Here is a 27,441-nt window from a genome sequence, read left to right on the forward strand (position 1 = left end):
GCGGTGGAGGAGCTCTCTTCCACTGCTGTCCTCGGCCCTGGCTGCCCCTCGGGCCTGGGTTCTTCTGCTGGCCCACGCAGGCTGCTGGCATTGTCACTGGCATGGTGTCTGAGGGGGCTGTGGGAAGCCAGGGAGGGTGTCAGGCCATCCCTTCCCTGCAGGCCTGGGGTCTTGCTTGGCCTGCCAAGTGAGATCCCAGGCCTGCCACCCTCCGTCCTTGCAGCAAGTAATCTCAGGGGATTTACCTTTTGTGTCTGTTTTAATTACACTAAGTATTAAGTAGAAATGAGCAATTTTTCCTGTCAGAGCCTCTGAGGGGGCTGGCAGCAGTGTATGCTGGTGTTTTGCTGCAGTGTGTACCGCCAAGCTGACAAAACGCTCTTGAAAAGGTGTGATACCACTGGGGAGCGATGTGTGTCCCAAGGGAACCTACCGTACCCAGGGAAACTCCAGCACTGGTGAGCTCAGGGAAACTGGAGAGAGGTGAGGCGGAGCTGCTGTGCTGGTGTCAACATCTGCTTGTCACAGCTATCTCCCCAAGATGTTCTGCACATGCCTCCTGCCACCTCTTGCTTTATGCTCTGATGAGAAACGTTTGGGGCAGAATCTTTTACCACTGCGTCCACTGACTCCAAACTGCAGCTCCTCAGCGCAGGTGGTCTAGAGCGTCATCACTCAAGGACTTCTTTGTGAATAAGTAACCTTGGCTTGAATGGCCCCAGTGGACTCGATCCTCTCTGAGGAGTGATTCTACCTGGAGGAACTGCTCTGCTCACGCACACTGTACCACGAGGTGCTAGCGGGCTACATCCACTGTGCACGGAAACAACGGTGCAGGCCTTGCTTAATCTGACTCATGATTATTCACTTCTTGAATGGCAATCCCAGGCAGACCCAGGTGTACTGGATGAACCTGTCACAAAGGACCAGCTGACCCTTGCCCCTGAGAGCTGGCAGACCAAGTGTTGCAAAGTATGTACCTGCTTGGAAATCTGGCTGGGCACAGTAATAACTTCACTAACAAGATTAAATTTGAACTGTTTATTGGCTCATGCATAGTAAGGTTTCTGGAAACGCCCCTTTGCTGTTCCTTTCTCAGTCTCAGCTACAGGGAAAGAGTTAACTGCAACCTGGACAGGTAAGTCATTACTACTTTAAATGTTATTTTCTAGGTTGTCAGCATTGCTGTAGGCAGGGTCCTAAAGTCATTTGACAAGTCAGCAGCAGCCTGGGAGAGAAGACAGAAAGCTGGTTCTGTGCCCTACAGCCAGGCCCCTGCCTTTTCTCTCCAGCAGACCATGCCACCAGGGGTCCTTATGTCTGCAGTCCCTGTGGCCAGAAGGGTAATGTCCAATCTCCAAAACATTAAAGGTAAGTACTATGCTTTGTTAAAACTAAAGCCATTATCCCCAGCAGTCTAAGCTGTGCTGTGCTGGCAGATGCTTCCATTTCCTTTCCCTCCACTTTGCTCCAGGGCGACTGCTGTGGGCTGCACCACTCTCACTCCTGTGTTTATCCTGTTTGGTGTCCCACCGTATGGCAGAGAGAGTCAAGTGTCTCATCAAGGACTGTGTCCAGGCAGGGTGCTGATGTGAGCCCTGCTGATGAATCACATCGAGAAAAGATAAATGATGGCGAATGTAATTGTGCATGAACGTAACATCCCTGTCCGGCCAAGAATTGAATTTTAATGAAGTTTTATGCTGTACTTATCATTCCATGATGTCAGTGCTTGTCCACACTACAAGCTGCCTCTTACTGTCAGCAGGATGCCAGTAAAGGCCCCCGAAATGGAGAGCTGAGAATGATGCTAGTTGAGGCCAGGAAAACTACGTGCAGCACTGTTTTGGGCATTTCAGGCTAAGAATGCCTTCAGGCAGGTTTTCCTCATCGTGGCTGAAATTATCCACGTCAGGGGCACCCAGCAGCATATTGGTGGGAATAATTTGTGGCTTTAGTACAGGTGAAGTCAAGGAGACTCCAAAACCGGAAGATCGGAAAATGAATCCTAAAAGCGGATCTCATGCCTGCTTATTTGAGCAAATAACTCTGTGAGGAAGTACCCTTCCAAACTGCTAAATTGAATTCAGATGTCAAAAGGCATATACAGCACCCAAACTGCCTGTGGCCAAACCAGGGCACTTTCATATGAATGTACAAGCTAACCGACTTGTGACAGTAATTTTTCTTGGCAGTGGAAGAGACTCTAGGTAGATGCAAGTACTGACTGCTTACAGATAGTAACATCCGCTATAAAAAATCCTTCCACAGGGTCCACCCCATTGACACAGCTTCACCGACCCTTCGGCGACAAAGAGGTCCATTTTTCTAGGCAGCAAGCCCCAGAGCGAACGACTGAATCAGAACGCTGGAAAACAGCCCAGACCTCCTTCTGCACTGCTGGGAAGAACAGAACAGCCTGTGCTGAGATGAAAAGTATGGAAATTTGCCTCATGGATGCTGTAGGTATGTCACCCAGCCCAACTTTATGTCATGTATCTCCCCTGCTTAAGTCTTATCCCTTTGGATGTTCTCCTTTTATTTCTCAGTATTAAATTAACTCCGTCTTGCATCACCAACAATTGCACACTCCTCTAATAATTGCACGTTCTTTCTCTCTACTGCCCCAGTAATAGGCTGAGGGAATCACAAGCTGTAGTTTCACTTGCATTTTCTTTAGCAAATTTTTTTTTTTTCTTCAGGTTGAGTTATTTTTAACCTGTCTCAATTCCCAAATTAGATTCACTGCCTGGCAGCATGAGAAGTTGTACCGGCACACTTGGGAGAAACAGGGGAGCGCGTGCTACAGGTGTGGAAGAAGGTCTAGGTGTTCAGAGGGAGGGCTGCCAAACGTAGCGCTTGTGGAGATGCAGCCTTGGCTTCTCATTTTTCATGTGTACTCACAAAGAGGTCTAAGAAATTGTCCTAATGCATACAAGAGCCAGGGCAGCTGTTTACATCTATGAGTTGAAAACACGCTACCAATCTTGGGAATGTGTGATTTCCTGAGATTTGTCCTCAGCCTACCTTAGGCAGACAAAGCCATTGGGTGTAGGTGGTTGTTATTGCTCTCTGCCACTTGAGGTCACCCCTTTACCCTCTCGCATAGGCCAAGGAGGAAAGCACAGATGTAGTGGCAAGGACAGGACAGTTCAAAGTGCCAAAAAAAGGTCCAGGACTGAAACAGCCACTGGTATCTGGATTTACCAAGGGTGGTAAATCCAGAAGTGCCAGGACTTGAGCCTGTGGCGAGTGCACCTCATCCCCTCAGCAAAGGGAAGATGGCAAACAGGAGCCACTGCTTCTCCAGGAACCTCGTCCTGCTCTCCTGCTACCCAGCTAGTGCTCTCACAGGTGAGTGAGAACTCTCAGTGGTCTGTAGATACCTTGTGGGAGGCAGGTGGGACCCTGCAGTTTGGACCCTAGGAAAGCTTCAGGCTTCCACACGGCAAGGCTGGGGAGGACTTTTTTTCTGTGCTGTGATACAGGAACTAGCTCGACAGAAACTCAGTGGTATGAGCTGCAAAGCTGTGATTGTCTCAGGAGCTAAATGAAGCGTGGCTTGCAGAGAAAAGAAACAGCATTCATTAGTGAGTAATAGGAACAAAAATGGAGCTTTTTGGGATGCAATCCTTTGACCCTGAAACAGAAAATTCCCACTCTGGGATAACTGGCACTGGGAAGACTTACTCTGGGTTTAGTTTATTTAAGAGAAATAGATGGTTAATATCTATAGAGCAGAAAGAGAGACACTAAGAACAGAGGTGGCAAGTCCTGTGTGTCAGAGATGGGTAAGTCTCACCTGAGGAATGGTGATGTGATGGTTTTATGCAGTAAGGCTGGATGGAAACAGCAAAAAGCCATAAAATCAAGATCTCCATGGTTAGACTGCGAAGGAAATGAGGTTTACTGAGAGTTGTTTTCATTAGATCTGCTGTTAGCCTATAGTTGAAAACAGCAGCTTAGTTTCTGGGATCAGTTTCTCTTAATGAGGTTTTTATTTCCACGAAGCTTATTCGCTTTTCCTGGTTACTATACTTCTCTGTAAACCAGGTCTCCCAAGGAAAGACAATCCCTGAGCATTCACAGCTAAAATTCTACTACTTAAAAACGCTTCTCCAACAGAGCAGAAAATAAAAAAAAAAATCTGCAGCCTTTGGAAAAAAAAAAAAAAAGCCGGCATGAAAGAATTAAGAAAGAGAAAGGTCAGCAAGCTCTCTGAAGGCGTTGTCCACGAAGGCAGCACCTGGCAGCAGGCACCCCTTAACCTTATCTAGCCTGAACCAACTGCTAATGGACATTTACCCTCTGCTGTGCTGCAGAGCCACCCTGCTCCACGCTCTCTCTGCAGGGCTGACTCACTCTGCAGTGCACACTCAGAGGCACGCAATCTGCCACATTACAGAGGACTATTTATGTGCCAGTAGACACCACCTCTTTTAATCAGGCACTCTATGAGTCTGTCATTTCATGCTCTGAGGCTGCCTGTTCCCCTCTTCCAAACAAAATACAAAGCAAATCCCTGCCAGATGGGACTGTGCTCTCATCTAGCACGCTGCTGTCAGGAAATGGAGGAAAAGGGACCAAAAGGTTCGTAATTTTAATGCCCTGAATCACTTGAGAAATTTGCTGATGCAATAGCATCAGTGAAGGACTTGAAATGCAAGTTTTCACCTGAGAGTCATCGAGGATCTAGAGCATTGCTGTCAGAAAATGCTTGGCCAAGGCAACATGCTCAGACTGTTAATTTTACTCCTGGTGTGTTTGCAGCTACTTGGCACAAAGCAATCATCCACCTGTGCATGCAAACCCCAGTTCTTGTTTCCTGCTCTGTTCTCCTGACTTGCATATATTAACAAGAAGGGCTCGATATTCCAAAGCCTGAACTAAAATGCCATCGATGGGATTTTGCCTGTATTTTGTTATGTAAGTATCCATCGCCATCCTGAGCCTGGAAACTGCCTTCTGCAAGGTATCAGGAAGCTACAGTGGGATCTTAAAGGGTTCCTATGGACTGATGCCTTTAAATTGCTTATTTCTTTTAGAGATGAGAGCTACCACCAGCATTTAGTTTCTCTCTTAAATGCAACTTTCTTATTCTCTCGTAATTGTCAAAAAATAAGGGAGAAGGTTCCCCTTAAGGAAAGTAAAACCAGATCTTAAAAACGTATTTGCAGCCCCCAACCTTCTCCTGTCCTTCTACACAAGCAAAATACAGTTCCTCTCACCAGAACTGCAAGATGTACGTGGCATGCTTTCCAGAGAGCCTGAATTCGTGATTCACCCCCTCCCAGCTGCAAGCTCTATCAGACTGTACAGAAGTACTGGGAAGGCACTCACTGCAATCAGCGCTGAGAGAGTTACACTGTAGCTTCCATGAAGGTTTACAACCCCTGGGTGAAGTCTAATTCAGAAGTTTAGAGTCTACGACTTTTGCTGAAGGAAATAATGACCAGCAGAATCCAGACCAGTAAATTTTCTCTTAACCCTGTCTATTAAACAAATGCAGACAGATCAGCTTTACAGCAAACAGAATAAACCAATTAATTTGTTAATAATTACTGATGATCATCAACTCTTCATCAAAACATCACAAAATTTTGTGAAAATCCATCCTAGCAGAATGACTGCCTCAAAGCTGAAGTCTCCTGAATGGTCCCCAGTTTGGACACCAGCTACCCAGAAGGTACAGGAGGTGCCACCAGGCTTGGGCTGGTGAATGCTCCTGCCAAGGCAAAAGCTCCAGACACAGTTCCAGTGAATTCCTTGTGCTCTGGCCACAGCGCTTCATGGTACTTACACCAGACTTGTTCATTGCATGGGCATACACAAGGTACGTGGGTGAAATACAAGACATCACCCACATCTCCATAACCAAGCAGGCTGACAGATCTCTCCAGATTCTTCAGCTTTGTTTGCTCACAAGGGCATTACTAGCACTAGGTATCTGTGTAATATTAGTATTTTGGCTTGAAATTTCCCATGCGAGCTTCAGTGTTGCTTTGCAAGATTCATAAATCCTCAGGATAAGAGAAGGGTGCTACAGCATTTACTAGCTGTACAAGCAGAACTTCTCAGCTCAAGTTTACAAGCTCCTGATTTACAAGTTAAAACTCCAAGTTCTTGAACAAACCCATGTTGTTGATGGGACAGACCACTGTTCAGGTACTTTAGAGGCAATTGCTGCTAACGGTGCCCTTTCCAACCACCACAAGGACAAGCTGCCTAAAGGCTCTTCAGCAGCTCCCACTCCTTGTCACTTGCTGCAGCCTGCACCCCTGCTCACCATGTACCAGAGCAAAGATCTGCTGCTTGACCAGGGTGAGCACAGCACGGCAACAGCCCTGCATTCCTGCTCACCCAAGCACTGCCCACGGGCAGCAGCTGGAAACAGCACCACTACTTGCCCAGGAGAAAGAGGGAATGGTTTAGCAGTGATGACAGCATCACTCCTACATGGTACTCGGTCACTTCAAGAACCTGCCTCCCCCTAAAGGAACCCCTCCCCTTCCTAAGGGAGCAGCAAAAGCATGAAATCAGAGGCAGAGGACTCATTACAGCAATGTAGTGAGGAAGTTTTATTTGGAAACATGGTATAAGTTTGTAACCCAACACTGGGTGCACAACTCTGATGCCGGAGCATACGCGGTTACTACTGAAACACAGGAGTGTTTCGGACAATTGCTGTAATAAAACACAAAATTCTCATACTCCAATACCAGGACACTACAGCAATCTTTAGAATCATAGTTACATCCAAGGAATTCTCTGCACTTACAATTGACCCCACAGTGTAATCTACCTATGTATAAGATTAATATATATAGCATGGGAAATTGAAAATCCTTGCTCCATAGATGTATGAACATGTCAAGTCTTTTATAAATAAACATCCAGTGAAGAGAAAAAATTACATTTCTAGTTCATATTTATACATAAAGTACTAACAGCAATGGGTGGAAAATTGCACACAGGCCACCCCAAGCCATGCAGCAGGCTTGGAGCGGCCCATCCAATTTAATATTGAAGTACACACAGGACAGACAAGTCACTAACATACATTGCGCATTTACAAGAGATCAACTACCAAATTGGGACAACTGTACACATTGGAGAGACCATTTTCATTCTGGAGCTTTTTTTTTTTTAAACGTGGATTTGTTACATCTCTTTACATCATACCGCAACGTTTACTTTGTGGAGAGGATAAGGGCAACAATGAGGCCGTAGAGACCCAAGACTTCAGCAAAGATCAAAATCAGGATCATGCCCACAAATAACCTGGGCTGCTGTGCTGTTCCCCGTACACCTGCATCACCCACGATGCCGATGGCAAAGCCAGCAGCCAGACCACTGAGGCCCACACTCAAGCCAGCACCTAGCTGAAGAAAGCTCCTGTAGGACAGAGAGGAAAAGAGTTTCAGTGGCAAGTAACAGGACACCCAACCCTTCAGCTTCAGGCTAGCCTTTCTTTTTTTTTTTTTCCTCTCCCCAAAGAAAATACAAATTAACATTTAAACATTTAAAGGGAACTTCTTTCCTGCAGGAAGAGCTTCTATACTCTACACAAGCACAGTATATCTCAAAGCAGATGCTTCCTGAGACTCCTAGCTCCAATACTTAAAAAAAAACCCCCAGGCAATTATGCAAGATCTTTAGCTGATACTCAAAAAGGGCTCATAGACTTCGCTAAGCTACTGGCCCTGTGAGTTCACATGGCCACCCAGCTTGTCTGTAGCCACTTCAGTCAGCTGCAGGCTTTGCATGCTGCCACAGCTGCGCTTACTCCAGCCTCATGGGCTAGCACTTGCCTGTCCCATCCTGTGTAGCCTGTTAATAGCTGCTTTTGTCTCCCACCTCTATCAACCTTCTTATACAGCCACAGCACATCCAGGTGATTATTTGGTCTCTTGCACTGCAAGAGCTGGGCAGGAATGGTCTGGTTTTCCAGGCAGGGGTACCTGAGGAGCACTCCCTGTCAGCATCTGACCACCTGATAATTGCAAAGCAGCACTTGTACCTGCTGTTTCTTAGATCATGGCCAACCACACTGCTCATCAGCTATAGCTTGTACAGCAACACAGACTATTCTGTTAGACCTCAGAAGCATTGTTTTATTCTGAGAGGTCTCAATCAAGCCAGTTCCAGCTATTCTCAAAAGCCAAGAGTAGATTAAGTTTCAGACTGTAGCTGGCATAAAGGCCTGATGTATAGCTTGAGGATTGATTTACCAGCACATAAAGCAGCAAGCAATATTAATTATTCACTTGCATCTCCCAGGCAACAGGAGAACTATTTAGACAGTCTGATTAGACAGTCTTGGAAAGACCTGTGTATTCCAGGTCTAGAATTTGGCACCATGACGCAAGCTTAGCCTCCTGTCCCAGTCCTGCCTGTACATGGTTTCTTTCAAGCCAAGAACCACTGCATTATCTCTAGCCATGGGATGTCTGACCTGTCAGCTAATGCAGCAAGCTCATCAGGCTGCACTGCCACTGAGGCTAAGGCATCAGGTAGGACAGCTGAAATCCAGTCCATACTGCTAAGCCCGGGTTAGGAGCATTTAGCACTGACAGCCCCTCACAGGGTCTTGAGCAAATCCCACCCACATTCAGGAGCATCAAAATCACAACAGGACAAACTTCACAACTCACAGATGCAGCAACTTACTTGAATAGCGTGATAGAAGGTGAGAGGGCATTGGCAATGAGGACTGCCACTACGAGGCCATAGATAGCTATAATACCCGCCATGACAACAGGGATGATTGACTTCATGATGAGTTCAGGCCTCATGACAGACATGGCTGCAATACCCGTGCCACTCTTTGCTGTTCCATATGCAGCTCCCAAGGCTGGAAGAAGGAAAAAAAAAAGTGTTAAGACACATCCCCAAATACCATCTCCTTCACTAGGCTGCAGTATTAGAGGAGTTGAGTCAGCACAAGGAAGAACTGTGCAAAACTAACATGGTCACTTGACTACTTGGTTTGTCAGCCAGGAATATTCCCCTAAGGGATGAGGAAGTGACCTATCCAGAGCCCTAGACCAAAGCTACATCAATAAAAAGGTGCTGTTCAAACAGTACAGATAGCAGAATACCCACTCTAAGCTTGCTTAACAGCAGGATACACTCCCTACCAGGCATTCATTCTCTGTTTAGGAACCAAAGCCCAAAGTCCAAATCTCGTTACTTCAGAGCTTGTGCCCTCACAGAGGCTCTACTCAGCTGAACTGCAGAGGAAACACAGCAAAGCGTATCTTGCTGCTGCAGCAGGATGTAACCCGGCTGAAAGACAGGTCATACAGTCACTGAACTTTGACACACTTGGGCCAAGTTCTCAGATGCACCCAACATTTAACAAGTCACCTTCATGGGGTCTCTTCTTCCACAAAACTTGCACGCCTATGCTTTGGCCTGGGGTTAAACATGCCATTTCAGCTTCATCAGAAACTGAAGATAGTAGTTCTGTACTGAGCAGTTCTCAGTAACTGAAGACACTGAGATAGTAAAAAAACCTCACATATTATTGCTGTACTTCATTCCTGGGAGAAAGGACACCCTCTTCATGTGTCAATAGCCTCACCTGTGAAGGACTGAGGTCCAAACACTTGTTAATCCAACCACTGGAACCACAGAGTAGAGTATGGCTTGCAAGTCATAGAGGACCTCAAGCCTTACCCTTGAGGTTCACAGATCACCTGTGTCAACACTGGAGCATAAGACAACCAATACAGGAACCCAAAGCTTGGTTTTCAAAACAGAACACGGGCTTATCACCGACAACTGAGAACATGAGAAGAGTCCCAAACCGCTACCCCAAAAAGTCACTTCTATCTTGAAAACTTTGTATTAGTCTCACAAAAGCTTCCACAAATACCTCATTTTTTGATTCTGAAGTACTTAGAAAGACCCCTTTTCTTCCAACCTTGCTCTGGAGTACTGAACTCGTTAACTCTGGATCGCACTCACCACCACTCAAGAGACAATATGCAGGTCAGCAGCCATCCAGGACTAAGTCCTTGAAGCTGCCCTGCAAGGTATGTGGAAGGGTAGGTAGTCTCCTTTTCAAACACCATTAGGCTGATATTCAAAGCTAACAGTCCTATTTGACATGAAGATGCTGTTGCCCGCTCTAAAAGGCTACTGCAGAGGTATTAAGACCATGAGGATTTCGAATCTTTGTACTGTTCAGAGACTTACTATTTGAGTTTGCTCCACCCACTTAAAAACTTATGTTTCTACAAGGGAGAGCAGCTTGTTCCACAAAGATCTGTAGCTGCTTTACACCAACATCCAAGTGTGAGATGGTGCACCTTGCCTAAAGAGCTGCTGGTATTCAAAGGGTTTAGGATATGAGCTTTCCTGCTTCTCACCCAGCATCTACAGAAAGTTTATCTTTGAGCTGTCAAGAACTGAGCAGTAATCCTCCTGGCTTTGCACTAAGAAATTGAAGATTAATAAAGGTGGCACCGCTGCACTAACGCAAGACTCACTATCAGAAGGAAGTTTAGTTTTAGTTACAACAATTTAATAGAGGGAAAGCCTGATTATCAACTACAAATTGGTTCTGCACTAGCAAAGCTCTTGAACTGTCACCGAGCCAGATGCGAAGGGCTGTTCAGCATGATTCAGAACTAGAATCCAGCTTAGCAGGAAGCCTGAGCCAAGAGCAGAAGACAGGTTTTACCTGCAAATGTAAGCTGAGCCTGGAAACTACTGCACAGACTCAGCCAGCAATAACAGTGATGGTACTGTTTAAGGGTCTGGCCCCTAGGAAGCCTAGAAAGAAATCACTACCTTGTATTAGGAACTTCTGTTGGATGAAGCATCTTCCAAGGACTAGTAAGCAAGTGGAATCAATATTCAGGCTATCTAGACTTCTAGACTGGCTATAGTATTTAGCAGAAGCCACTTCTCTTGTCTGGAATCCTTTATAAACCTCTCTAGAAATGCAGAGGCTCACGAGGAAGTTCACTATTTAAAATTAGATCAGTCATTACTTCCTACAAGTCTGAAGTTACTTAAAGGTGTTGCAATTAATGCAGTGGTGGATTACAGAAGCTGATTTTGTAATCCCACTTACAGAAAGCCAGCCTGCTTAAGCTTTTGGAGAGGGGCAGCCTAGCACATACTTGTCAATTCCCAGTTGTTAAATCTCAATTCTAGGGAAGAGCTTATGCCTTGAACTCGGTCTAAACACATTAGCAAGTAAAGTCTACCTGTACTGCAGGGAAGTTAGTTTTCACATGACAGTTTTTGATGGCACTGAAGATCTATTACACTCCCACTGGTGGACAGTCACGGGTGCTAGAAATACAGCTTCAGAGCTTGGCACATCTCAGCATCCTCACCAACAGGCTTGCACTGGAGTCCCCTGCAGCTGCATCTCCCATACCCTACAAGGCAGCTGGTCTTACTGCTCTTCATTAGCCCACAAAGTTCTTCTGGCACCTTTCACAATACCCCAGTATTAAAGTCCAGATGGTCACTTCCCACCATGACACAGCCATCTCACAGCACTACTATTCAGTTACAGGCTATTTGGCACTTAGGTCAATCCTTCTGCGCATCTGGACTTGTACCTCTTGGCAGCTGTGAATATTTAAAGCACACATGCTTCATATGCTACATTTAAATACCCCAATGAGTTGAAGGACATGTTTTCCAAAAATCTTCTCAGTGACTAGAGTTGAAGAGACCTACGTGGAAGACAGTGAAAATGGAACAAGAGCTGTACCACTGTTACACACCAAGACTCCATATATTTGCTTCAGATCATACAGTTCCATCACCTGTAACATGCAGCCCAATTAAGCTGCAACTCTAAAGCATACAAAGAGCAACAAAACATTTAAAGGGCAGTCACAGAAGCAGCACTTTTGACACCTAGCTTTCACAGAAGGAAGCCATTCTGGTCTGTAACCAGGAACTGTTCCGTTTTTAAGTTCAATGGTGCTATAATACAGGGAAGTTGCTTTACACATCATTCAAGACCACCTACTCCCAGTATGCCTGCTTCAAAGGTTAACTTGATTTTGAAATACTTCTGAAGAGGAACTCCTGAACTCACAAGCCAGAGTTGATTTAGTACTGCTCCTGGGGGCAAAACGCACTCCCATGGGGCTGTGGATATATGGCCTGGCACCTCGTCATGGCTGTTACTTTCTATTAGTCAAAAGCAGTAGTGAGCTGTGCAGCTCCAAGATGAAGTATGAACTAGAAAGTAACTTGCCACATAGGCAACAGCTTCCATAAAGACTGAAGACTAGTTGTAGTCTTGCCACTGCCAGGACTTTCAGTAGAGCTTTGCCTCTGATATTCACAGTCAGTACTCCAGCAGGCTGTGGTTTAGATCCAGCGCTAGTCCAAGTATTAGGACCAATCTTCTGTAGCTATAGTTACAGCGCTGAGCAAGGTCATGCACCAAGAACATTAATCTCGCAGCCAAGTTAGCTGCAAGTCACCTCATGCGACACTCCCTCAATACAGAAAGAGGCTCTTGCCAAAAGCCATGCTTCAGTTCTGCACGGCTCTGCAGACAGATACGCACCTATGGACAGTGACCACATTATCAGGAGCCTTCACACCAGGAAACCATTTGCATAGATGCAGTTTCAGCAGTTGCGATACATTCAGACATGCTCAGCCCAAGAACACAGAGGTTCAGAACCAACCACACACCCTCCAGCAGCATTTGGTCCATTCACAGCCAGTGATTCCGCCTGCATCCCACCATGGAAAAGCAGGTTTTCACACTGCAATGTGTCGAAGCTTTCCAGAGCAGTAATGGGCAGAATTTCCCTGCATTAGGACATCCACTAATAATAAAAGTCAAGCTTTCAATTACAATACCATATCATAGCAAGTCTGAAAGACCATTCTGGGTGAGTACTTACATCTGGAGCCTTTTATAATTAACCCATTATCAAATGGGCTGCCCTCTGCAATACATAGGCTTCCCTCGAACCAGACAGCAGGCACCACCTCACCTCAACACCTGTTTACCCTTGAGCAGGTTGTTCTTAAATGGCTGGAGAACTGCTAGAGATGATATCCAGGTCAAGTACAGTCCTTGCTTTGCCGTGCCAGAAACCCAGGCACTTTCAAAGGAACAGGCTTCTTCCCACTGGTATTCTAAGTCCCCTCCCACACCACCACATTTAACAGACACAGCTCTACCTCGGATTACAGTAATGGATACTCCATGGCTGCCTTGGAAAAACCCTGTTGCTATGCCCAGTTGCATCTCCACAGAAGAGACAGCCACATTAGCGGAACTGTATCTGAAGCCCATGCAAATTCAGGTCACACTGACTGAAGACTGGCTCTAGCCAGTCCCCCAGTGATAACTGGAGGGGTAAACAGATAAGCTGCCCTACAGGAAGCTGCAGACTTTGAAAATCTTTAGTGAGTCACCTGTTATAGGATTAGGGACAGCATGCTTTTTGTTCTTCCCTAATGTTATGAGAGGGTGTGGGGATTTCAAACAAGCCTAGCACTGTCATCTTACAGGATTATCAAAAACAACCTGCAAGGCTAGCAGGCCATTTACTCTTGTTCAGTAAATTTGAGAACTTAAGTCTATCAGCTGCTGCAACAGCAGCAGTCCAAAGAAAAAAGGACTTACCAGTCAACTGTCCCAGCAGCTGGGGCTGCTGCAATTGGTATTCTGGATTGTCTGACATAGCACACAAAGACAACTTTTTTGCATATGGTAGGGCTGACACTTTACACCACGGAGTACAGGCTTCCTCTTCTGCAAGCAGCAAAGTCCAGTCACTTGTTATTTATCTTTATCATCATACAAGCTCCGCTGCAACCCTAAAGATGACCCATTTCACAGCCTGGGTGGACCACTGTACTCCAGGTACTGACTGGCATAGCAGTGTGTCATACCAGTTAGCAGGAGCCCTCTTGAGCAAGTCAGTCTACCAGCAGCTCACCCCACGCACCAGCAGACATGCACAGCTGAGCTGCTTCATCTGAGGCATGGGAAAGCCAAGGTCATCTGACTGCATCCAGCAGACACTCCTGTGGCCAGACTAGCCTGACTATGAAGCCTCATGCTCACAAGATTCACAGTCTGAAGGAAGCGAGTTCAGCAAGTTATGCCTTACTGTTTGGTGAGGACAGCAAGCAGGTGGAAGCATGCACTTCTGTGAAACCATTCTTCCAAGCATCACCAAACAGCCTGAGCAGGCTGGAGAGTTTTTCAGCTTGCAATCCCACTGCTTGAAATCAGTCAGGCTCTGGACAGACTGAAGAGGCTAGTTTTAGGAAGGGGCAAAGAGTGGACTAGGAGGTCCTGAAGCAGCATTCATTCATCTTCACTGCTGCTCTGGATGTTCACTCAAGAGAGGAAGCACCTGCAGACTTTGTAGCCTACAGTAACTTCAGGGTGAGACAGGAGTCCCATCAGGTACACCTGGAAGCCACCACACAAGCAGCAGCATATCTGCTTGAGCCAAGTTTTGTAGAGTCAATGGTATATCCTGATGCTTAATCTGGTTTTCAGACGATCCTAAGAGAGTGGAAATGATGCCCTTATTGAGATTTCTTCCCTTCATTTATCTGAGCTGTAGAAACACTGCCTGTCTGGTTTACTTTTCTTAAAACACTTATGTCTTAAAAGGGCACTAATTTACCTGCTGTTAAGGATGAATGCTTAAGCTAGTCTCTCTACTGTAGGCAGTCTGGTAGCTCAAACACTTGACCCACAGAGTTTTCCTACCATACCACAACACCTTTGAAGTACGCTGCAAGCTCCTCTTAGGATGAGGTCCACAGCTCCTTACTGAGAAGCAAGCAGTTCTCCTCTCTACCACCTCCCCATCTCTCCAGAGACAGTATTTCAGGAAGCACTGGTGTAATTTGCCTTCAACACTGCAAGCTGTTTATAGTCATGATGCCTTCTAGAATCAGACTGCGCAGGGCTACCAGCTGCATGAAGCTAGATGTTCTGAGCCAGCAATTTCACCACAGAGGCCCATTAACAGCTAACCAACTGCTACGGTATCTGCAGCCCCAGTTTAAAATAAAATAATATTATTTTATTTGTGAGCTATATGTGAGCTATTTCATTAGCTCACAACAATGAGAAGACAGACACAGAACTAACCTTAACACTGCTGGCTAGAGTTCTCTTCATTAGCAGTCTTCCAGATGCTTGATAGCGAAGCAGTACTGAAGGTACTGAATGCCCATGCAGAGTGCAGGCTGAAGAAAAACTCCTTACCACATTATGGAGGCCGTGGTGGGGTGTGCCTGGGACATTACGCTTTTCTATACCAAGCATCAGCAAGTACGGAATCAGACAGCTTTGCCCAATACCACGCTTTTCCATTTTGGCATTGAGAAGTCACATGGAAAAGCCTCAATAATTTTGATCACTCAACAGCACCTGACACTGAGCCAGCCACATGTTTTACACATCAGAAATAAAGGAACTTCAGCTACCAGAACAAGCTGTAATCAGCAAAGGAACAGGCAGGCTCGAAGATAGCCAAGGTCACAGCAGCCTGCTTCAGTCTTCCTAGCTGCCATCAGTACTAGCTGACTAGAACAAGTTCTGCTATCTATTTACCATCAGCAGTTAATGTTCAAACACGAAACAGCACTGCATAAAGTCGCTTGTTTTCACATCAAACTAGCCTGGACAGTATAGAACCTGAACATGTTTACTAGAAACAGGTCTCAGAACTACAAGCTCCACAAGAATGATCTTTAGATAGCGCATGAGTCAGACATGATCACTGCACTAACACACACTGATCTAGGACCATTTTAGATAGTTTTACATACTTTTCCAGACATATTTAGCTCCTTACTTCTGACTCTGGGTGTTTGTTTTTTTTTAAAAACTAACATTCAATTAACATCAGAACATGCTGTAGTGTAACATCCCTATTAGGAAAGCTACATGACACTGCAAGTTTCAGTTTATCTTACATATTGACACCTCTGCCGTATCAGCTTGAAAATCCAAGTTGCTTCATTAAACAAGCAGTTCAGGGATGTTCACAACTAAAATAATTTTGCTTCAGCAGTAACTATAACCTGTTGTTCCAGTGACTGAACCAGTCCAATGCACTTAGGCCCCAGCAAGAGACCAACTTCATGGCTCAGACCTGCTGGTATTCAGACCACCCGACACAGACTCTGCACCAAGGACCAGTCTTGTACCAGCAGCAACATGACAGTCACCAAGCCTTCATCAATGTAGCTTAAGCACTCTGAATCACCCAACTCAAACCTTCTGCTTAACTTGCCTCCTACAGCACCACGCTATCTAACAAATGCTTCACCCTCTACTTTAGACATGCCAAGCAGTACTCTGAATTCTATTAAACTATTGAAACACTGACTCAAGGTTGCATCCCTCACTGATGTTTCCACTGAAGGAAGCTTGAGTATCACAAAACCAGTGCCTAAAAGGCCATACAACCGTGGGCTTTTGCTTCCAAGTTCAATTTTGCAAGAAGAATCCAGTGACTCCTTGCTCAGGAAGAAAGCTCTGCTATTTTGCAAAAGGCAGTGATCTGCTGACTGTTTCTCCCAACAAGACCTAGCTCTTACTCTATTCTTCCATTTTCTTCATTAGCCAAGAGGTAGGTAGGACAGCAGTTCCAACATTGGCTCCTACAGCATTCCAGCCATTCTGTTCTCACAAAGTCCTTACAAGTCAAGTGTGAGTACACTATTTTAACTCCAAGGTGGCAGACCACTCACTGATTGCTCTCAGCAGAGGACATCTGCATCCCACCACTGGGTAAATACTAAGCAAGACTAAGAACAGCCACTCAGGCTTTTTTTTTTTTGCAAAGAGTAGGCTATGAACATGGTTGGTGTGAAAGCAGTCCACGGTGCCAACACCAGCATGGCTAGACAGCTTCTTTTCAAACACTAGATTTAATCCACTGTCTATTTACACAGTTTAATCTACCACACTAATCGATCAAGAGCAGCTTCCAGAAGTTTGCCTTGCAGACCTAGCTCCCATCTCAGAGGCTACTTTAACATAACAAGCCTCCAAGCACACGAACAGCTATACGCAACTCGAGCTACAGCCAATTCAATACCCAAATGGTTTGATTCCTCAACTGGGAGCCAAATTAGGTGGCAGATGAAGACACATCATTATCCTCATGCATGTGGAGACACTGGCTAGGTCTTCAGAAGAGAAAACCAGAACCAATTGCTAATTCTTGTATTCCTAATTACTGGTAACACTTGCATTTGGAAAAAACCTAGCTGAAACCTTCCCTGTGTTACATCCCAAGGAGAACAGCAGGTCTGTGCCTAGCAGGAAACTGCCAACACTGGTCAGGAACAACAGTCGTTTTCTGCAGAAAGTCTACTCAGGCTCCGAAAGACAAGGCATGGTATGATGGTCATTCTAGTGCAAAACAGTATTTATGGGCCTCTACACAGGCGTTTGCCTGTAGGGAGAGCGATACCGCAGCATGACCCAGTTTACTCCGCACTGAACCCCAGTGCAGACAGATGGCCACTAGCCAAGAGCTTCCCGTTTCCAGTATATCCCACATCTCCCGTTTTAAAAGGAAGGTCAGGAGCCTGCTGGCTTTTAATGCCATGAACGCCTCGCAAGCCGACTCCACTCCTACACCACTCACACATTTAGGTTTCAATCCCATTAAAAACCGCTTTTGTGTTATCCGAGGAACGTCTTAAGCAGCGACTTCGTCCGTTCTGAGCGGGAGAAGGGCTGCCCGCAGCCCCGGGGCTGAGCTGCCACCGGCACCGCCGAGCCCCGAGGGAGGCGCGGCCGCCCCCGCACCCCGGTCGGCGGGGAACACCGCCACGCCGGGCTGCCGGGAGCCCGTCGGTACCGACAGGCCCGCACGCAGCTGACCGGGGTCCGCCCCCGAGGGAAGGGGCGGGGGGGGCCGGGCGGCGGCGCCGCCGCAGTCACGTGGCAGCGGGGGCTCCGCCGGCGGCGGCACGCGCCGCGGTGACGTCACTCGCGCAGACCCCCCCCTCCGCCGCGCCCCGGTAGCCCGGATGGAACTGGGGGAGGGGGCGGGCCGCCCCCACGGCCAGTCCGGGAGGACGCCCGGTCCCACCTGGCGGCGGGCCCACCACCGGGGATCGCGCCCCACCAAGGGAGGGAGAGGATGGGGAAAGGGGTGCCCCCACCTCCTGCCGGTGCTGCGGCGGCGAGCCAGACCGCGCTCCCCCCGCCTCCCCGTCGGCTCCAGGCCCCGACACCCCCGGGTGCTCACCGCTGAAGACCATGGCGGCCGAGGCGCCCATCACGGCGAAGAAGGAGGCGTACTCGGGGCTGGCGCTGGAGGACATGGCTGCGCGGCCCGGGCCGGGGCGAGGCGCCGCTGGGAGCGGGAGCGCGAGAGGGCGGGGGAGGGAGGCGGGAGGCTCCGCCGCGGCGCCGGTCCTCGGTAGGCAGCGCTCGGCCACAAAATGGCGGAGGCGAGGAAGGCGCGGGCGGGGAGGGAAGGAGGGAGACGGGGCGGAGGCCGACTGCGGGAGGGAGGGAAGGGGCCGGGCGGGAACGGGAGGATGGCGGCGCAGAGCTCCGTCCCGGCGGGAGTGCGCGGCGGCCCGGGCGCTGCGCCCTAAATACTGCCTCCGCAGGACAAAATGGCGGCGGCCCGCCCGTCACGTGACCGCCGCCCCCTCCCGCCCCGCCCCGCCCCCGGCCGCCGCCACGCGCACGCTGCTGGGGGGAGCCCGCCCGCCGCCCACTCCCTCCTCCGCCCGGTTCCCCCCTCCCGCGGTGGGACTCGCCCCCGGGGACGAGAGGACCCCGCTCCTCCCGCCGCGCCCCGTGTGGCGAATGGGGCGCTCGGCCGCCGCGGCCTCCGCCGCAGCCTTCCGCCGCCCTCCGCGCCCCCCCCCCCCTCCGCGCCCCCCCCCCCCCCCCCTCCGCCCGGATGGTTCAGTCCGGCCCGGCGCCGAGTCCCGCTGAGCGTGATTCAGCGCTCATTAGCATAAGGGGCGTGTCCGCGCCCGGCCCCGCTCAGGCCCGGCCCCGGGACACCGCCCCCTCCCTCTGTCCGCGGGCGCGGCCGCCGCGTCCCCGCCGCCGTGTCCCCCAAGGCGCATCCCATGTGCCGTGTCCCCTGTCCCGTGTCCCCTGTCCCGTGTCCGTCTCCCCTCATCCCCCGCGACCCGCTGCCATGTCCCCCGTGGCGTGCGCCGTGTGCCATATCCCCCGCGCCCTGCCCCGTTGTGCCCGTGTGCCCCATCCCCGCGCCGGGCCCTGTCCCCCGCACTGTGCCCACCTGCCGTGGGCTCCCCACGGGGGACGCAGCTGTGCCCGTGGGGCCCTGCTGGCCCGGGGTCCCCTCTGGGGGTCTGCACCTCCCCGAACTCCACCTCCTCCCGGGCTCCGGTCCCGGCCGCGTCCTGCTGCCGTTCCCCATCTGCCCCGTTCCTCGCCCCGTTCCTCGCCCCGTCCCGTCTCCCGTCCCGCGCCGGTGGCTCCCCGGGGGCTGGAGGGCACGGCTGGGCTGGGTGTGAACCACGGTGTCACCCCACCACGGGCACTGCCACCCACCTCCCGCCCCAGGCAACCGCCCCCCCCACACTAACCCCATCCCGAAACGTCCCCGAGAGATGCTCCCACAGCCCGTCCTGACAGGGTGGCTGCTGCCCAGAGCCGCCCAGGGCTCCCTAGAAAAAAAACCCACGTTAGTTCTGGGTTTGGGGTGTTCGTTAGTAGTTGTCTGTGCTTGCTCTTGCTGCTGCCACAAATCCTTCTGATGCCCTGAAATACCAGATCTCTTAATTAATTGAGGGTCACCTGCCTTTTCCCATTGTTGCCACTTTTCTGGACGCCTCAGCCTTGTCAAAGCTCACAGGGAAGGTAAGAGCGGGATTTAAAACCTGCTCAGCAAATTCCCTGCCTGCTGCTCGGACACTAACGGCCCCGTCGCTGCAGCAGCCACTGGAGAGCCCACGGTGGGGACCAGCTCCAGGACACGTTGGCTTGGTGCAGATCTCCACAGGAGGGGTGAAAGGGCTGTGGGGCGTTGCTGGGGATCTGAGCCCCACAGGGGCACCCCGTCCTGACCCCTGGCAGAGGTGAGCACGGGGGCTGTGGATCTCACATGTGCTCCACCACCATCAGCACCACCACCGCCACCACCATCACTGCCACCACCACCATCACCATCGCCATCACTGCAGCCATCACCGCCTTTGCCATCACCATCACCATCACCACCACCGTCGCTGCAGCCATCACTGCCACCACCATCACCCTCACCACCGCCACCACCACCATCATCATCACCGCTACACTGCTTTTCCTGCAGCATTGCACCCTGGGCTGCGTGGCTGTCAGCACAGTACACCATCGCTATTAAGTGGTGGCTATTATTACTAATGAGCATTTCCAGCAGCCCCGATTGACGTCAGGAAGCCTTTCTCTAGGATGGGGACAATCCCTGCCCCACGGGTCTGGAGCAATTAGTTGTTGGGTGAATTTCTCATCCCTCCGGCCCTGTCGGAATTGGAAGTTTGTTCACCAACTTTGGGCTGCTGAGGGACCGGAGGAGCAGGGGGGCATTTTAGGTGCCCCCAGAGGATGCTCTTTCCCCTGTGCCTCTGGGCACCTGCTGCCACTGAGGTGTCCCCATGCTGCCCCCAGATCCCTCTGTGCAGCCCCGGCCGCCCGATGCAGCGGCTCCCGTTACCCCGCGCGCCGTAACGCTGCCTTCTCCTCCTGGCGCCTGGCACCGTGCCAGTGGCCGCCCTGGCCCCGCTGACCCTTGCCAGCTGGTGCTCCCCACAGATCATCCGGCACCATCTCCGCACTGGTGCTCCCGTCTGCCCGGCGGACGGCCATCATGGATGAACAAAGAGCCTCGTTGTAGCAGTGAGCTCACGAGTTGTGGCGGCGGCGGTGCTTCGGGGACGCCATGTCTCCAGAATGGCTGAGCCCCGGTTCCGCAGGATCCCCAGGGGCCGAGCTTCCCTCCTTCCACCCTTCGGAGCTGCAGGATGCTGGGAACCTCCTTGTCCTCGCGGTCACAGCCAAAATCCCAGGGACACAAGGTCCTTGAGCCAAGCCCTCTTGTTCTTCCCCCTTCCTCCTTCTCCTCCTCCTCCCATGCTCTTCATTTGGGACACACTCGGTATCTCTGGGTCTCAGTTCTCCAGCAAGGTTCCAAAAACTGATTTGGTTTTCACCAGAAATTGCTGATTCATAGAAAGGATTTTTTTTTAAAAATGCCTTTGACAATGCTTTCTTCCAAAATTTTTCATTTTACATTTTCTCCCATATTTATTTAGTCCCCCTATCCCCCGCTTGTCACCCCGCCGCTGGAGCCGGCCAGGCGGAGGCAAGGAGAGGTCGCGGTGGGGCTGGTGTGGATCCTGCCGCACATCCCAGTGCAAACACGCTCCTCCCTTTGGGGTATGTGCGCGGGGAAGGTCTGGGTGCTGGAGATGGGAGCATCCGCCTCCTTCCATCCGCCTGGGACTGCCCGGTCCTCCTCCACTCGCCCCACATGGCCCTGGACTGACCACGGCCAACAGAGGGACCATGTGCCGAGCATCCTCCTGGGATGCCGGTGGAACCCCGCCGGTTTCCCCAGGTGTGGCTGCGACGGGTGGAGCGGGTGGACACGAGGATGCACGAAGCTCCTGTGGGACAGAGGGGGGGAAGGACCGTTTGGATGCTGGTGACGGCAAGTGTAACTGCAGCTGGCTCCCTGTCGTGCCTGGGCACCAGGCGAGCAGGAGGAGAGTAATTTATTGCTATTAAATCCTTTCTACTCTATTGCTGTTTAAAAACATGGTATTTCCGCCATTACTAATGCTCTGCTGCCTCACCTGGGTCTCCCGGCCGTGCAGAGGCTGGAGCAATGGACACCGCTCGGCCAGGGGCTCCTCGGGGCCGGGCTGGCTCTCTCCTCATGGGTGCTGCAGCCCCCCAGTCCGCCCCGAGGCACCGCTGGCCCCACTGCCACCCCTCAGCAGGGCCCCCGAAGCTCTCGTGCCATCCCTGGCTCTGCCTCGTGGAAGGGCAGGGATGCTTTTTTCCTCAGGGAAAAGACAGCGAAAGGAGGGAAAAAAATTCAACGCATAACCGGGAGGCGAACGCAGTATCGAAGGCAAAGAGCCAGAAACCCAGAGGCAGAACAACCCAAATTACTGTTCCCACAGCAACTTGCGCTCTCCCTCCTCACGGCGCCGGGCAGACGCCCACCGGTTGCCACCGAGTGCGCGCGTGCGTTTGCCGTGGAGGCCGTGAGTTTGTCACCCCCAGTTCTGCCTTTTAATTCTGGGCTGGATTGACCCTGGGCCGGTGGCACTGCATGGCACCGCGCCAAATGCAACCGGAGGGTGGTGTCAGGGTGTCCGTTCCCATCCCCAGGCCGGGAGCAGAGGGCTGAGATGGGCTTTCCAGCGGGTGCAGGCTCTGGGTGCCACCCCCTTCTTGGGGGGCACTTTCTGAGCAGCCTTATGGCAGATGCCTTTCCCACCACCCTGGGGCCGTGCGTCTGTCCGTGCGTGGACAAAAGATGCTGGAGAGCGATTTACCATGGGGCTCCGGCTCCCGGCGGCTGCTTTTAGGGAGCAGGAGGCGGCCATGGGCTGCTCGGTGCCGCCCGGGGCAGCGGGGCTGCTGCTCTGCCCCCGACCCCGCTGGTTTTGGGCAGAGCCGGATCGGCTGTTGGCCAGGGGATCTCTACCCGCTCCAAGGTCCCGCTTCTACACGTCACGGCGATGACGGTAGCTTCACCCGTTTTGCAAAATGGGGCTGGAAAGGGTCTGGGAAGCCATCTGGGAGCAGCCTGGCCTCCGGCGTGGAGGTGGATGTGGAAGTGTGTTGCTCGGGACAGGGGGGCTTTGGCAAGGGATGCTCCGGCCATCCCGTCCTCCCGAGGGGATTTGGTGTTAATGTGTTAAAAATGCTCTGTAGGTCCCAGGACCCCGCAGCTCGGCACACGACGAGTCCGGGTGGGCTCTGGCCAGGGCTGGGGCAGGGGGTCCGGCGGGGTCAGCGGAGCCGAGCTGGTGCCAGGCGTGGGGACAGGAAAAGGAGCAGCGGATCCATCGCCCTCAGCCTCGGCAGCGAACACTTGCCGGCAATGGAGCAAACCCAGCTGGAGCATTTCCTCATTCGGTGTCTCCTGCGGTGTCTCGCTGGAATCACACGCTGGAGTCACGGGGCTTGGGGGGGGAACCATTCCCCGGCTCCTCCCCGTTCCCCCCGTCCCTGGGGTGACACCATCTCCCAGGAGGTCAGGACCTTCGGCGATTTGCAAATGAGGTTTCTCTTGCTCTACTTGGGTCTAAATTAACTGATTTCCATCATGAGCCCTTAACTCCTTCTAATCTGGGACACTGCCCGGTGTTAGACTTCTTGATGAGGCAAATTAGGGGCCTCCTATTCCATTCCATCTATTCTATTCTATTCTATTCTATTCTATTCTATTCTATTCTATTCTATTCTATTCTATTCTATTCTATTCTATTCTATTCTATTCTATTCTATTCTATTCCATTCCATTCCACTCTACTCTGTTCTCATTTAACCAAATCTTCCCTTCTCATCTCTCTGTCCAGGACATTCCTGCTGTATATAAAACCTCTGACCTCCCTCTTTTCCATGCCATGCCTGTGGGCGAATGCAGCCGGGAGATCATCCTTGCTTCTACAGTTTCTTTAGCTACTGGGGACGGTGCAGGTAAAAGTTTTTTTTTTTTTTTTCTTTTCTTTTTCCCCCCACTGTCCTTTTCCTGACATGCCCCATCAGGAGGCAAGCAGGAGGAGTTCCTGGTCTTTTCTGGGACCACACGCTGTGCGTTGGCCGGTCTTCTCCAGCCCTCCCTCCCTCCATGGGGCATCCATGCCTGGACCCCAGTGCTCAGCTGGCAGCTGGGATCAGCCAGGGCTTCCCACGAGGAGGTTCTGCCCGTGGTTTGAAAATAGCATTTATTTGCTCTGGGTTACCATAGTTACTTGTGGAAGTCACATGGCACCGCTTCTGCTGCTTGGTTGGGCGATTCTCTCCGGCGTGGCACGACCAGCTAATTTTACCCTCGAATGGACCCATCAAAACGGCAGGAATTTCCTGGGTGTTGGGTGAGCTCTGTGTGGGATGCCCCAGCTGCCCCTCACACCTTTCAGCAACCCTCTCTTTGAAGTGCTGGATGAACCCGCGGCGCTGAAGCAGATTTTGGGTCCTCGATCACCAGCTTTGCATTCCTAGAAGGAGCCGCCGTGGCTTTCCCAGTGCCTGTACTTGCGCTGGAGCTCTTGAAGACAAATACCGAGAGCCAGCATGGCAAACCTCCCCACCAACAACCCCATGCCTGCTTTTTTGGGAAGCTGGGCTGTAAACAGGGGACTGGGGTGGCTGATGTGTCCTGGAGCGACACTTATGGGAAGATGATTCCCCCTGTACTCGGCACTGGTGAGGCCCCACCTCGAGTACTGCGTTCAGTTTTGGGCCCCTCGCTACAGGAGGGACATTGAGGTGTTGGAGCGTGTCCAGAGAAGGGCTACAAAGCTGGTGAGGGGCCTGGAGGACAAACCTTATGAGGAACGACTGAGGGAGCTGGGGTTGTTTAGCTTGGAGAAGAGGAGGCTGAGGGGACACCTTATCACCCTCTACAACTACCTGAAAGGAGGTTGTAGAGAGATGGGGGCTGACCTCTTCTCCCTGGTGACAAGTGATAGGACGAGGGGAAACGGGTTCAAGTTACGTCAGGGGAGGTTTAGATTAGATATTAGGAGACATTTTTTCACTGAAAGGGTTATTAAACATTGGAATAGGCTGCCCAGGGAGGTGGTGGATTCACCATCTCTGGAGGTGTTTAAAAAACGGGTAGATGGGGCACTGAGGGACACGGTTTAGAAGTGGCTCTTGTCAGGGTAGGCTAAAGGTTGGACTCGATGATCTTAAAGGTCCCTTCCAACCTCAACAATTCTATGATTCTATGATTCTATGATTCTATGATGCTTGCTGAGACGCGGATGCAGGCTGGGAGCTAGAGGTGACGGCTCTGAATCAGTGATGACCAGCAGCTCCGCCTGTAAAGCACTGCACGTGTTCATGGTACTTTGCACAAGCGACGGAGCTTGTCCCCGAAGCTGGAACTGGCAGCAGCGAGCTCCGGCAAAGCCAGAGGGAGGGATGGATGCTCAGTGGCTGGGAGCCGCGTGTGGGGCCCTGCTCCCACGTGGAGACACCCGGAGCGCTGTAAACCCAAAACGCAGGTTGGTCCGGCACCGGAGCCTCCAAACCACGGGATTGTCCTGCCAGATGCTGGCGGGAGCAGATCTATTTGTGATCTTCCTCGCAGTGACAGCAGACGCCACCCCAGGCAGGAGAGCCAGGAGCCAGCCCGGGATGCAGCTGGGACTCGCTGGCCCGTGGACATTTCCCTGCTGGCTCTGGGGCAGCCAGGGGACAGCCAGCGCCGGGGTGAGGAGCGCACTGGGGACAGAACTTGGCAGGGCAAGGCAAAGCCCCGAGTGCCGCGCTCTGGCTGCGCAGCCACCTCCTTTCGGGGATGGAGCTGCTGGTGGATGCCGAGAACAAGCAGCCGCAGGGCACCGAGGAAGGGAAGCCTGATTTGGGGTTGTTGCTCGGTGCCATGCTCAGTTCTGGGGAGAAAACACGGGCTGGTTTCTACCAGGAAAGCTGAGGGCAAAGGCTCAGAGCTGCTTCAGAGCCGTGTGCTGGGCTCCCCCAATCCGTCCTTCGTCACTGGACTGGGACAGTGCCACAGCTCTGCCCCCGCTCCACAAACCCGCTCCTCCTCCGTGCTGCCAGCTCTCCCTTGGCCCGCGGAGCTGGCAGGCGGAGAGAGAAATAAAACCGTGGCCGTCTGGCAGGACACACCGCCTTCCTGCAGAGCTGCTGCTGCCGTGCGGTGAGGCGGCCAAGAAAATCGCTGTCTTTCTACCCGGATCTGTGCCAGGGCAGGAGCCTCCCCTCCTCTGCCTCCCATCCTGGCTCAGCTCGCACCAGAGCATCCCGCTACCCACCAGCAAAAATTAAATCCAATCCCTCTGGCACTTCCCAGATATTCCCGCATGGCTGCTCTGCTTTGGGCTCCTCCAGCCTCAGGTCCTGCACTCTGATGGAGCATCACCTCCTCTGCACGCTGCCTCCGGCCGGCTGCCATGCCGGGCTGTGCCGGGCTGTGCCATGCTGGCCTCTCCTCTGGGTTTCTCATGCCTATGGATCCCTCAAGAACGAGAAATGAGATTGCGCTGGTGTCGGTGCCTGGCTTTTGGGAGCCCCCGAAGCTCCTCTCCTCCCAGGCTCATCGGATGAGGTGCATCCCTGCCTCCCACCCTCCTCCCACACACGTCTCTGCCGGGCTTCACTAATACACATAGAAAAGCATATTTTTGACTGTATGAAGAAATTTGCCCAAACAGGGTGAGATTGTCCCCAATGCCCGTTCTGTGCGTGATTTGGAGTGAACCAGTTTTCCTGCAGAAGTTGTGTCTGGCTGCGGGTGCTGGCAGTGCCCCGAACTCGCTCTGCCTGGGGGGTTCCGAGGGCTCCGCGGCCCCGGAGGCTTCCATGCCCTCCCCATGGGACACGGCACCCCCGGCGTCCCCGGCGTCTCACCCCCTGCCCAGGTGGGCAAAGGATGCGGCCACCGGCTCCGCTTTCCCAGCCGCGTCCTTGGGAGCACCCACACCAAAATGCTGCAGACGAGCCAAGTTAAACAGCACTTGGTTATCACTTTGTTTTAGCAAAGACAAACTGAAGGGGAGAAGGAACGTGTTTTCCTTTGCTTTTGTTATTTCCCTCTCAGGCCGTTATTTCCTCGCTCAGTTTGCTGGGGAACGGGAGCTGCCTGCAGAGCCGGGATGGCTCCAGAGCTGCTGCCGGGCACGGCACGAGGCCTTTTTATTTTAAGAGTCTTTTTTTCTGTTTCCTGGGTTTCACATCTCTCTTGCAAGCCGTTCCTCCCTTGCAGTGCCCAGTGCGAGCCAGCGCGCCAGTAGCGAGAGGACGGTTGGTAATCGTGGGGACGAAGCGCACGTCTGCTTATCGGAGCTGCCCAGAGCCCCGCGCTGGGGTGGCCGCGCCGAACCTGCTGGGCTGTGCCGAACCCGCTGGGTGCCCAGGTCGGCACCTGCTTTCCAAAAGCATGGGTGTCTCCTGGAGAATGAGCATCCCATCAGGAATGAGAAAGACCGTGACACAGGAAAGGCCCTGGCGGTGGGAGGGAAGAGTTTCTGTTCCTCTTGGGTTGCAGGAAACGATCACAAAACCCCACTGTGCAAAATTCATGCCCTGAGATGGGGTGGGCTGGGCTGAGCTTTCAGGGTCTCCCCTGGCCCTGGCTTCGTGCGTTGCCTTCTCCTCTAAACCTCTGGAGAGAAAGCGCTGGTGCTTGTGGCCAGGGTCGCACCCAGCCCCTGAAGACGGTATTTTAGAGCCGCCTTGCAGGAGAGAGAACAAAAAGCCCAAGA

The 27,441-nt window shown here is 51.6% G+C and overlaps 1 protein-coding gene and 1 long non-coding RNA gene across 2 annotated transcripts; one reads left to right on the plus strand and one right to left on the minus strand.

Moving 5' to 3' along the window:
- The first annotated feature begins 1,283 nt into the window (after positions 1-1,283).
- LOC141747151 (uncharacterized) lies at positions 1,284-5,596 on the plus strand. Its single transcript, XR_012588618.1, has 2 exons — positions 1,284-1,371; positions 2,272-5,596. It is a non-coding gene; the product is annotated as an uncharacterized LOC141747151 (long non-coding RNA).
- Positions 5,597-6,563: 967 nt separating this feature from the next.
- Positions 6,564-18,667, minus strand: ATP6V0C (ATPase H+ transporting V0 subunit c). The gene is made up of 3 exons (XM_074596956.1): positions 18,246-18,667; positions 8,671-8,854; positions 6,564-7,395 (listed from the first exon to the last, which is right to left on the minus strand). Exons 1-3 carry the CDS (start codon positions 18,319-18,321, stop codon positions 7,191-7,193), a joined length of 465 nt encoding a protein of 154 aa, XP_074453057.1. The 5' UTR covers positions 18,322-18,667; the 3' UTR covers positions 6,564-7,190.
- Between the last annotated feature and the right edge of the window lie 8,774 nt (positions 18,668-27,441).

This window comes from Larus michahellis, chromosome 8 (genome assembly GCF_964199755.1).
Source record: "Larus michahellis chromosome 8, bLarMic1.1, whole genome shotgun sequence".
Lineage (NCBI taxonomy): Eukaryota > Metazoa > Chordata > Aves > Charadriiformes > Laridae > Larus > Larus michahellis.

Coding starts and splice junctions, on each gene's coding strand:
- ATP6V0C (XM_074596956.1), bottom strand. CDS start 18,321: ATGTCCTCCAGCGCCAGCCCCGAGTACGCCTCCTTCTTCGCCGTGATG. Junction 8,855..18,245: donor GGCCGCCATGGTCTTCAGCG/GTGAGCACCCGG, acceptor TCCTTCTTCCAG/CCTTGGGAGCTGCATATGGA. Junction 7,396..8,670: donor CCTTCTATCACGCTATTCAA/GTAAGTTGCTGC, acceptor TCTGTCCTACAG/GAGCTTTCTTCAGCTAGGTG.